This window comes from Anguilla anguilla, chromosome 17, assembly GCF_013347855.1.
Source record: "Anguilla anguilla isolate fAngAng1 chromosome 17, fAngAng1.pri, whole genome shotgun sequence".
NCBI classification, from domain to species: Eukaryota; Metazoa; Chordata; class Actinopteri; order Anguilliformes; family Anguillidae; genus Anguilla; species Anguilla anguilla.
Genome location: NC_049217.1, coordinates 4,922,167 through 4,934,612, shown reverse-complemented (window position 1 = coordinate 4,934,612; position 12,446 = coordinate 4,922,167). Strand labels below are relative to the sequence as shown.

The following is a 12,446-nucleotide window of genomic DNA, read 5'->3' as shown; positions in this document are numbered from 1 at the left end:
CTTCAGGTGCACCCATTTTTGAAAACAGAGCTTTTAATTTCTTTTAATAAGAACATAAGAAAAATGAACGCATTTAATATAGTTGACTGAATGGGTAAGAATTCAAATGAACGTGAAGGAAACTTGTTGACATTAATGCAATTTATCACAAAGTATAAATAATAAGCAGTGTGTGGTTGGGGCAGACCACCCCCTACTTATGTTCTGTTAGAGTCTCATTCAACTCTTCTACAAAAACGAACTGAAACACAGTGCAGGTATACAAAAATATGTTCTACATGTAAAACTGTAATCTACAAGAAGCCTCCAGGGCCTAAGATGTTAATAAGGACACAGTTGGACTTTTAACACCGGGAAAGAAAAGGCTTAGAAGCCAAATGAACAGAATAAAGCGCCAGTGACATCACTTCCTGCGTGTCCGGGAAGCTGTAGATGCAGGGGCTGTGCTGGCTCGGGAGGAAGCTGATTGGCTGAGAGTCTGAGACTGGAAGACTGAGAACAACACACTCCTTGTTAGACACTCATACTGACATTTTCATTTCTTACTGTTTGCACTGGATAGCAGAGAGAAATTGCAACTGTTTGGCAAACAAGGGAGATCATCTGAGTCATTTTTCAATTTTTATTTCTTTTCCTGAATCATTTCCAGCTATATTATAACCAATTTCAGATTTGATAATGTGATGAGCACTAAACCGGTGTTTTACAAGGTGCATTGCTGTGCATGTAATTACTTTGCGGTAGCCATGGCGCTAAAAGGATTTATCAGCAATCATAAAGCAGAGCATTCTCTAGCAATTACACACCTGCCCAGGAGGAACATCGAGGCATGAAATCACAAATTAACAGCTGCTCAGACTAGCAAAGCGCTAGCACTAATGCCTTAGATTTAACACCTTACATTACAGCTGCTAAGACAAGCAAAGTGCTTAATGCCCTGAAAAAAATTCCTTCTAATTAGCACCCAACAATTGGCTCAACATGTTCAATTCCCACCCTAATTTGGAATCTCCAATTAGCAATTAGCAGCTGAATTCCTGTGCGATCCCTCCCCGCCGATTTGGCACAGCGTAGACATCCACGGTTCTCCTCCGAAACATGTCACAAAGCTGCTTCTTTTCACACCGCAGAATGCAGCTAAGCTTACATACAGAGTGGAGTCAGAGGAAGACCTTTCATACGCAGCTTTGGCACGCAGTCCACAGGCACCCAATCGAAACGTGGAACCCTAACCGACTCCTGCCCGTACCCAGGGCAACGCAACCGCGATAAAGCCCTAAATTTAACACCTTACATTACAGCTGCTAAGACCCGCAAAGCGCTAACGCCCTAAATTTAGCACCTTACATTACAACTGTTCCTATTCAAAGGCTTTTCACAGCGATAAAATGGTTTGTTACCTGGAATCTCGTGCGGCCAGTAGTCTTTACAGCTGGGGCACCGGGGGTCAGTGTTGTTTTTAAAGAACTTGGCAGCACAGGGGAGGTGGATTCGGACGCCACAGTTCTCGCACGTCTGGCTCTGGAGAGGGGAGAGGGACATTACGCTCCAGTCTTTTCTGTTCTCCGTCGGCACCGAAGAGACAAACCATTCGCTTTTTCCTGAGGCTCTTTTCACCAGCAACAGGGAAATGATTTTGTCTCCAAAGGGAAGGGGGCACTGGTTCGACGTATTCAAATAAGGGCCTTCCTCCCTTTGATGAATTTCTGACAGATAAAGCAGGGCTGCTGAACTTTACAGCTGGGCTTCTCGGAGGGAAAGTATTAGCAGCGTGCCTTGCAATCCGTTTAACGTGCAACCGCAGCTTATAAAACGGTGCGTTTCTGGAAAGAGAACGCTCATATACCGAATGGGCGTGTGATGAGAATATTTGACGGCTGTTTTATGAAGCCTGACTCACTGACCTGAACACCGTGACCAGCGGGAGCCTATAAGACTACCAACTGGCATGAGCACCAGGGCTTAAATGAAGATTTTATATTTATTAAAGATTTTTAATATTCATTTACCCCCACCCCTCCAAAAAAAAGAGAAATGCCAGGGGTGCTGGGTAGTATGATAGCAATATCGACCCAAGTTATGGGCATTGTGATGACGAAACACACCTGGGCCAGAGGTGACGCGTTTGATGCGCCACTGATGTTGTAAATTAAGTGAAAATATCATACTGAAAAAGTAGCTGAATCATAATCAACCAAACCTCTTATAAAACTTAATGTATCATTTTTGCCAGCCCAACACACAAGCAAAGCTATAAAGAGATGGAGTCAGTGCTCCCATTTTAGAAGAACCGGATCCTGAAAATGCATGTGTGCCAACTGTAATAATATTTTAGAAGCTCTAGTCTACTAATTGGGATGCAATAGTTGCTGCTAAATGTAAAAACTCAGGAGCACATGCTCCTTAAACAAAAAAGCTACTGTCAAGCACTGTCAGTAGCTCTGCTTAATAAAGCTCCATTTTATCCTTCTTAAGTTGACAGCTGTGCTGATGGTCTTCCATGAATATGGAAACTTGATTGCAGTTTGCACTTGCGCTATATAAAAAAAGGGTGCTATCGACATCAGCAAATTTGGCCAGTGAATTAGGTTATATTTCAATTTAGGACCACAGAAGAAAGAAACAAAAACGCTGCCAGCTTGCCATGCGTTTTAACAACATACAGCAGCGCTCAACAAACACCATCACACTCTTGTTGTTGTCGCATTTTGAAAAGGCCTGTAAAATTTCAAGATCATTTTTCTGATATCCTCATTACAGGTGAAAACAGACCAATGCAGACACGACCTCCACTCTATGCACAAGCAGCATAAGTAAACAGTTTCATTAGATGCAGTTCCCCTTTAAAAGCTGGCCCGAGACTCTTTACCTGAAAGGCGAGGCTGTGGCATATGGCGCAGGGCTTGACCAGGTCTTGGTAAATGTTCCGGATGTACGGTTCCATCTCTATGATGCAGCGCGTACTCAGAGTGTATTCGCCACGTTTCTGTGGAACAAACAAACCAGTCAGCAACTCAGCAACATTACACACCCACTCAGCCTGCTCCTCACAGTAACATTACACACCCACTCAGCCTGCTCCTCACAGTAACATTACACACCCACTCAGTCTGCTCCTCACAGTAACATTACACACCCACTCAGTCTGCTCCTCACAGTAACATTACACACCCACTCAGCCTGCTCCTCACAGTAACATTACACACCCACTCAGCCTGCTCCTCACAGTAACATTACACACCCACTCAGCCTGCTCCTCACAGTAACATTACACACCCACTCAGCCTGCTCCTCACAGTAACATTACACACCCACTCAGCCTGCTCCTTACAGTAACATTACACACCCACTCACCCTGCTCCTCACAGTAACATTACACACCCACACAGCCTGCTCCTCACAGTAACATTACACACCCACTCAGCCTGCTCCTCACAGTAACATTACACACCCACTCAGCCTGCTCCTCACAGTAACATTACACACCCACTCAGCCTGCTCCTCACAGCAACATTACACACCCACTCAGCCTGCTCCTCACAGTAACATTACACACCCACTCAGCCTGCTCCTCACAGTAACATTACACACCCACACAGCCTGCTCCTCACAGTAACATTACACACCCACTCAGCCTGCTCCTTACAGTAACATTACACACCCACTCAGCCTGCTCCTCACAGCAACATTACACACCCACTCAGCCTGCTCCTCACAGTAACATTACACACCCACTCAGCCTGCTCCTCACAGTAACATTACACACCCACTCAGCCTGCTCCTCACAGTAACATTACACACCCACTCAGCCTGCTCCTCACAGCAACATTACACACCCACTCGCCAGAAAAACATTTAACACTTCTTGCAGACCTTGTCTCGGTTCTATTGTAACAATGGAAGTTTAAAAAAACCACTGGGATTGAATGTACCGGTACAAAGTTTTATGTTGTTTGTTCTGAAAATGTGGTGCATCTTTGCACATCTGCTACAGACGGTTATGAGCAACGGGTGAATCGATTACCTGCAGGACACGTGCCGACTCAATCTTTTTTTTCCCCTCACAAAGGTTATGCATGCACAACTAGGTGTATGAACTTGGCTCCATTCATTAATTTAACATACAGTATGCAAAAAAGGAGAAACATATTAAAATAGAGCATACTTTAGCTCATGTGCACAGAATAAAGCAAAGATATATTTTGAAAAGCAGGTTTTGATTACAATGATGCTTTTTGTTGGTAAGCCATTGTATAAGCTGGCCATTATGCAGTTTGAATGCCCTGAGTTGAAGGAAATTGCCAATTTACTTCCTCCCCATCAGACTTTCAAACTGCTTACCGCCCAGCCACTCGGTCATTACCGCACTTATACAACGGCTTACCAACAAAAAACATAATTGCAATCAAAACATTTGAAAATATGTGATTTCACTGCAGTGGAAATGTTACTTAAGTATTACAGCAATACCCCATGCCCTATACCACTTAGCACCTTTCTAGTCTCTCTCTAAATGGTCTCACAGCACGTTTGCTATCACGGAGAGCTAGCCAACTATTGAATTATATTCAAAACAGAGGCTAAACTGTAAAAATAGTCAAGCTATCATGAGCTACTCTACATTCATTCATGGACTTCAAGCTGACACTGTTGCAAGTATGATGTTGTAACTGTTGGCTCACTAGCTCTTACAAATTTCCACTTAATCGAGTCAGACCAAAGCACATTTATTGAGAATGGTGACTGAACTTTTGCGGGTGCTACTTCCTAGCCCGCCGAATATGGAAAAATACTGCACATGTCCCAACCAATCAGAATTGAGTATTCAGGCAAGCCCTTGTATAGTGGTTCTGTGGGTGCGCAACATTTGTGAGTTGAGAATAAAACTGTTGGTGCTTATTGACCCAATAGGCTAAGCACTAAGGGTTCATTATGATGGAAAAATGTGGGTCTTGATGTGCCTTCTTACAGGAACATACAGTACTGTGCAAAAGTCTTAGGCACCTAAGTTTTCTGCATTAGTGTGTCAGTAGAAAAGAGCAAATTTGAGAGTTCCAAACATGAATTTTCCAAAAAATGAAATTTTACAGATACATTTTTGTATTTTGTTAAATAAAGTAATATTTAAAATAATAGACTACTTTTCAGACAAAAACTTGATCAAGGGTCTCTGGGATTACTTGGAGAGCCAGAAGCAAGCGAAACAGCCAAAATCTGCAGAAGAACTGTGGCAAGTTCTCCAAAATTCTTGGAAAAACCTACTAGCCGATTTTCTTATAAAACTGCAGGACAGTGTACCTAAGAGAATTGATGTCGTTTCAAAGGCAAAGGGTGTTCACACCAAACATTGATTTTATTTAGTTTTTAACTATTTACTGCTCATTATATTATTTTTTCGATATTTATAACCTTTCATTTCATTATTTTTGAAAGCATCTTAGCTGTACAGCATTTTTTTTTTTACAGGTGCCTAAGACTTTCGCATAGTACTGTACATTTTCTATACAACCTGTGGTGCTGCCCGGCCAAGAAGCATTCTAAAAATAGATTCTTCCCCAAGTAAGCAATCGATTTGGAATCAAACGCATCATGTGACCACTCGATCTGTGAAATAATTGAAAAGCACCATCCTTAATATCTACATACCTCATTCAGCCACTTGTCCTGGACCAGCCTGTCCAGCAGATTCTCCACCTCTTTCTTCTTCATCTTCTTGGTTTGGAGTCGGTCGGCGCAGTTGAGAATATCAGTGGAGCTGGCTCTTCCTCGCTCAGAATCCACAATCAAGTCCATCTGCGATCGAGGGATTTTCACCGATCAGTCAAATTTACTCCCAATTCACATCTTGGATATGTTGTCTGAAATGTCCATTTTCTATGACATAAATCTGCAACATACTGGCATAAATGTTAGGCGAGTTTAGTCCAGAGATAATTCCTCAATACTGTCAGCAATAGTTTATTTCCCCTATTACCTTAGCCCTGTGTGTGGGAAGAGTTAGTCAACTGCTGAGTGAATTACATTATCGTTGTTGGTGGAGGGAAATTAATTATAAGGAGTGTAAATATGACAAATTTGTATGCACAATAATTACAAACATTAAAAGGATATTAAAAGTGTCTTTACTTTTCCCGTGTGAAGGTAGGTTCAAAACAGTGTTATTTAAATGTGCCTAATATAATATTCCTATCCTTACAGTAACAAAGAATATGTTCAAGACACAAAAGTAACAAACTGCATTTGAAAGAACAAACTGAATAAAATTAAATAACCCCTTTAATGTACCATATGTATGCAAGGGACTGGCACTCACCGTTTTTCTGAAGAGCTCCAGCTCGTTGTCCGCGTAATCGGAAGACATTCTGGTTATGTCCGTCTCCGCCATGTTCACCTGAGAGGCACAAAGAGCAGAGAAGAAAGGTTCCGATCTAGCGTGCCAAAATAGCAGGGACAGAGGCTCACACCTCTCACCTGAAACACTAGGCTCTGAAAGGACTTCAGTCTCTGCTCGCTGTGACACACTCGTTCCAGGACCCGCTCGCAGATCGTTCTGGAGCGTATGGTGCGTTTACCGCACGGCGGCTGCGCACGCATTATGGTGTCAGAAAAACAACCGATAAGGAGAGATTTGGCTAAGTCACTATAACACCAACAAAAATGCAAAGTGGCCCTTATGTGGAACCATTGAGAGTATTTCCCATTTCGGCTCGGCCAGAATTTACAGCCATGCTTAAATGCTGAAAGCATTACGAGACCAGGCAAGACAGCGGTTTCGCTTCAGATGCTAACAGTCACTACCCACTTCAGACCTTAAAAGTGTTTTAGCATAGCCTCTTGGCTCAGTCATACAAGCTAATTTAACCTTTAAAGTGCTTTAGCATAGCCTCTTCCCTAGGCTATAATTTCACCTGACACGTGATTTAGCACAGCCTCCTAGGGACCATAGCAACAGGAACAGAATGCATCTAGACCAGTGGTAACCAACCCTGATCCTGGAGATCTACCATCCTGTAGGTTTTAATTTCAAAACTAGCTCGGCGCATCTGGCTCTACTAATTAGAAGCTCAACAAGACCTCTCGCTGTGCACTTTGCTTGGGCTGAAGTGAAAACCTGCAGGATGGAAGATCTCCAGGAACTGGGCTGGTTACCATTGATCGAGTTAAAGAAGGGAAGCATGCAGCCACGTCCATAGCTGTACAGATAAGAGTGATCACAGGCACGGCAGTGAGAAATAACCCTGGTGTAGAACACAGAGAAACAGCGGGAATGGACCAGTAGGCCCGGTGAGCCGGATCAGCTGTTCCACTGACCAAAGCGTAGTACTGGTGCCCGTTGTCCTCACACATCCCTTTCCTGATGTGCATGAACATCGGCTGCAGCTCCGTGTTGATGACGCCGATAAACTCATCCAGCTGGGCAGGCACTACACCATGCAAAACAAACACTTCAACTTCAGTTCACATTTGCTGAGAAACAAGCTAATATGTGTTTATCTCTCAGGTACAAAGAGAAAGCGCACTGTTTGAATGTTAAATATTAAACAATAGTACCGCTTCAAACATCAGATTCATTTTATTCAGTGTGCACAGCTACACGTCCTCCCTTACCAAAAAACGTAATAAAGAAAATCATGAATCTAAACATAAGCAAATCATATAGAAGTCTCTAGAAAGGGAAGTAGAGCCATGTGACCTTAAAAGGCCCATCAGGTCAAACAAAAAAAGAATGTTAAGTAAAATTTATTTAAGGATCAAATTCATGTTAATAGCATCCCCACTGTCACTATTCCCTACCATAGAGGTGTCCCCAACCCTGGTCACACAGCCACCAGGCCTGCTGGGGTCCCCAGCCCTGGTGCCAGAGAGCTACCAGGTGTACTAGGTTTCACTCAGCATTTAACTGAACAATAGAAGCAGTTTACACAAGTAACTAACCCCCCTTGGTTCCTAAATAGGCTGCTAATTTTAAGGCAAAAACAAGCAGACCACTGCAGCGGTCCATTTGGACTGGTGTTGCCATTTGTCAGACATGGTTTTGGGCATCCTTAAAATCATCTTATTGCACGAGTAAAGATACGAATTTCAACTACTACAACATATTTGGCAAGAGGTCTAGTTCTCTTTGGAAAGCTGAAACCAAGGAAAACTAATGTTGGCAGTTACGCCTCATGTTTACGGGTGACTGATGGCTGCTATACCAGCGTGGGGGCGTTTGCGACGGGCGGGCTCTCTCTCTCACCGCTTTGGTCCCGACAGAAATGTAGACACAGAGCGTTCGCTTTGGAGGACTCCATAACTCCGTTGCTCATCATGGTCTGCAGAAACCTGCGGTGACTGTCTGTCATCTGTCTGGCCATGCTTCAGAATACGAACCCAGCGGTCGTTCCGCGTTGCAACTGCTGTCAAGCACATTGATAACTTTTAACGCCGAAATAAGTACATATAAAGTTAGTTACTGCTCACCGACAATACTTTCTGTCATTTCGTTAGATCTGTAACCGAGCAAGTGAGTAAGTTTGGTAGCGGGGCGATACGGCTTAGTAAACGTTCATTAATTAAACAGGACTAGATTTCGGTTTTAGTTCCGCTCACTAATAAAACCAATGCAAACGTAATGTTGATTACTTATTTGCACATCCACCGGATGTTCAGTGCTGTGGAAGCTTGCTACCAGCCTAAATATTGTCTTGCTCAAGTTGAACTGTTCGAACCTGTAGCAAAATACCCAGCTAGCAAGCTAGTAGACAAACTAGCTAAAACAAGTAAGTCGCAGGCAACCACACTTCACAAGCTATCGAAAAGACGCTTTAATTTATGGACTGTAACTATACTAATAACATAAATTTAACAAATTACTCTGGCAGCTGACTACCTAACGTTAACTATGGTTGATCATGGTTGATAGCAACATGGTAATCACGGAACCTAATAAATACTGAATGCTACGCACAAATCTCACCAAAGCTTGAGCTATATCTTTTATTCCCAAGGACGCTTTGATTCAAATAGTTAATGACCACAACCAGACTGCCGCGAAAAAATTGAGATACAGAGGAACTGGCGACAGCTTCCGCTTACCTGTCACAGGAATGGAAAGGAAACGCGGTCATAGGGTTCCATTCAACCTATGACAACCCTAGTGGCCAGCTTTCGTTTCTCAACCTCACCACCGGATATAATATCGCCCCCTGCTGATATGTATCATTTTTGCTCAAAAAACCAGTTTCCCCATTGGGCTCAATTCATTTTTGACAGCAAAATAAAAATACTTCCATTCATATATTGATGTTAACTCTGTGCATTATATCAAAAATAAAAATCAAGTATTATTTTTCCGATGTGAATTTTTTTCTCATCACACTGACACAAATATCAGTTTTTCATCAATTTTAGCTTACGTCACATTTTCACGCCCTCGTTGGAGATCTGGATAACGTGATGCCGTGGGTTATGAGAGAAGCCGAAGGTGCGTTTATGGGAGAAAATAACGACAGCATGTATAGCTAATAGGCAATTAAATTAAAAATAAATGAATTGAAATTAAACAACATTTTAACATGTCATGACTGCAAGATTTATTTGAAGGCCTAATCATTACATGATTAAAGAACATTTATTTATTTTTATCCATGTTTTAATTTTAATTATATTAATTTAGTGATTCCTCAGTTTTAAATAAGCTTCACATTGGAGATAGAGTAATACTATGGCCAAAAATGCATTAAAACGATTATGATTACAACGGACTGATGATAAATGCCAAAACAAGAAAGAAAGGGATAATTGATAATGTGCATGAAATGGGAATGTGCTGTTCTTATGATAGAGTTCTCAAAACTGTCCTCAGACTTGGCATAGGAGCGGCACGCATGGAATGTGCAAAGCAAGATCTGTCAAGAAACTCTAATTACAGCCGACCAATCGGTCGACCCCAGTAACCACATACTCATGTGTTTCCACAATCAACCAATTGCATAAACACAACCCTCTTCTCTTACCCATCCAATCACAGGCACACATCATCAATGGAGCTCCTTTTTCAAACCGACAGTCAGACCTCTCTGACCTCTCTCAGGCCTCACCTGGCCTCCACCACCCCAGCACCACCTGTTGTTTGTTACTGGGGAGGGGGGGGGGGGTGGGTTGGGTTGGTATTCCTTCAGTTCAGTAGGAGAGATGTATAGTACTCCCTGTTACATAGGGCAGCGCATGCTGTTGCATCTCCACTGTGACTATTCCCTACCACACAGGGTGTCCCCAATCCTGTATGCGTGCACTAATACCTGAAGAAGATCCATCCAACGCCAAACCAAAAATGTATTTACATATTAATGTAAATATTTTAATATCTGAGTTGTCCTGACTGAAATGCTGTTTGTGGGAAATTCACAGAAACAGGCATCGTGGCTCCATGTGGTTTGTGGACTTGGGTCTGTACAGCAGCTGCTGCAGACAACTTAGATCGCAACTCATCTTCAGCCACAGCCACTGGCTTGTTCCATGGAACAGAAATAGCTCTCCTTCAGCACCCTGGTTACAGTGGCCAGGGAGAGAGTACTGAAAATATCAACATCTGGTTAATGCAATCGAGCCCATCAAAGCAGGTTCACCATCTCCCTTCCTGCTACACAAATGTCACCCAGAGTTTCCCATTAGTCCACTGTTTAGTGGGGATGACTCCTCTAACCACACTTATATTGAGGAGGAACATGCGTGGCCAGAGCATGTGGATATCACAGTTGCATCCTTTAAAGACACCGATTGGAAGATTTTGTGGCCTGCATATCATGAAAACAAATGTGGGGGGGAAAGTACAATTAAGAATTCTGGTGCATTGCTCCCACTCTTTGAGGACTCTGCATGCACAACTGCGATGCTAAGGCATGAAATGACTTTGGTGCAAAATGCAGTGCAGCATCTAAATCCAAATCAAACACCCATCCTTGCCTGTTTGCCATTGCTAAAAATATCCAGTGGACATGGCTCACACAGTTTGTTGAGGACAGGTTTGTGCCGGACTTTGGTGGGCTCCATATGGAAATGGCAGAATGGAAGGCTGCAGGAACCTAGCTAGAGGGGAGTGGCTGGACAGATGTGCTCACTGAAGCTGGAGCAGCAACACCATGAAAATCTGAATCCCACCTCCATGCATCACATCTTACCCGCACAAGATATGCGCACCAGGTTTGTTCTCATTTGTCATATATGCAATTTCCTCCATTTTTGACTTAATGATGATATTATGCATTTTGCTAAATCACTCTACTAGGATGGTTAGCATTATTATTAATAATAATAATATCAGCTCATTTGGAGCAATTAGGGGTTAGGTGTCTTGCTCAGGGACACTTCGACACGCCCAGGGTGGGGGATCAAACCGGCAGCCCTCCGACTGCTAGACAACCACTCTTACCATCTTACCATAAATGGAGCACACATGGAACAGTGGTGAATCATCCCAGGAGAGCCGGCCTACCAACATTTTTCCAAGGGCACAGTTCCAACTCTTTCAGGAAGTTACAAAAGATCCCAGAAGACATAAAAAGAACTACAGGCCTCCGTTGTCTCCGCTAAGGTTGACTCCTCAATAAGAAAGAGGCTGGGCCAAAATGAGGTTCATGGGAGAGTAGCGAGGTGGAAATCACTGCTAATCACTTAGAGAAACATCAGTGCTCATCTCGCATTTTCACAACAGCACCTAGATGATCCCAAAGCATTTTGGGATTATGTTCTATGGACAGGAGTCAAACGTGGAATTTATTGGACGACATACTGTACTGTGCAAAAGTCTTAGGCACCTGTAAAAAAAATGCTGTACAGCTAAGATGCTTTCAAAAATAATGAAATGAAAGGTTATAAATATCGAAAAAATAATATAAATAGCAGTAAATAGTTAAAAACTAAAAATCAATGTTTGGTGTGACCACCCTTCGCTTTTAAAACTACATCAATTCTCTTAGGTACACTGTCCGGCAGTTTTATAAGAAAATCGGCTGGTTGGTTGTTCCAAGCATTTTGGAGAACTTGCCACAGTTCTTCTGCAGATTTTGGTTGTTTCGCTTGCTTCTGGCTCTCCAGGTTATCCCAGAGACCCTTGATCAAGTTTTTATCTGAAAAGTAGTCTATTACTTAAAATATTACTTTATTTAACAAAATACAAAAATGCATCTGTAAAATTCCATTTTTTGGAAAATCCATGTTTGGAACTCTCAAATTTTCTCTTTTCTACTGACACACTACTGCAGAAAACTAAAAAATAAACATCTAAGACCAAATATATACTATATATCATATTTAAAAATCTAGGGTGCCTAAGATTTTTGCACAATACTGTAGGTCCCATTATGTCTGGTGTAAAGCAAATCCAGCATTTCATACCAACAGTGAAACGTGGTGGCAGTGTAATGGTGTGGGGATGCTTTGCTGCCTCAGGACCTGGACAAATT

The 12,446-nt window shown here is 42.5% G+C and overlaps 1 protein-coding gene across 6 annotated transcripts; it reads right to left on the bottom strand.

The window, feature by feature from the left end:
- Window positions 1-26: 26 nt before the first annotated feature.
- On the bottom strand, window positions 27-9,180 carry nsmce1 (NSE1 homolog, SMC5-SMC6 complex component). Of its 6 annotated transcripts, none has more exons than XM_035398661.1 (8): window positions 9,079-9,180; window positions 8,240-8,399; window positions 7,312-7,424; window positions 6,314-6,391; window positions 5,647-5,793; window positions 2,870-2,986; window positions 1,401-1,521; window positions 27-492 (listed from the first exon to the last, which is right to left on the bottom strand). In XM_035398661.1, exons 2-8 carry the CDS (start codon window positions 8,355-8,357, stop codon window positions 404-406), a joined length of 783 nt encoding a protein of 260 aa, XP_035254552.1. In that variant the 5' UTR covers window positions 8,358-8,399; window positions 9,079-9,180; the 3' UTR covers window positions 27-403. The 6 variants fall into 6 exon arrangements, with proteins under 6 accessions (XP_035254552.1, XP_035254555.1, XP_035254551.1 ...); XM_035398664.1 differs by having other exon boundaries at window positions 8,240-8,396; window positions 9,079-9,146; XM_035398660.1 differs by lacking the exon at window positions 9,079-9,180 and adding an exon at window positions 8,960-9,075.
- Window positions 9,181-12,446: the final 3,266 nt, after the last annotated feature.

Bases quoted from the DNA above. Each gene is read 5' to 3' on its own strand.
- nsmce1 (XM_035398661.1), bottom strand. From the start codon at position 8,357: ATGGCCAGACAGATGACAGACAGTCACCGCAGGTTTCTGCAGACCATG. The intron at 2,987-5,646 runs GTATGTAGATAT...TTTGTTCCACAG, and splicing joins AGGACAAGTGGCTGAATGAG to AAACGTGGCGAATACACTCT. The intron at 1,522-2,869 runs GTAAAGAGTCTC...TCCCCTCTCCAG, and splicing joins GCCACAGCCTCGCCTTTCAG to AGCCAGACGTGCGAGAACTG.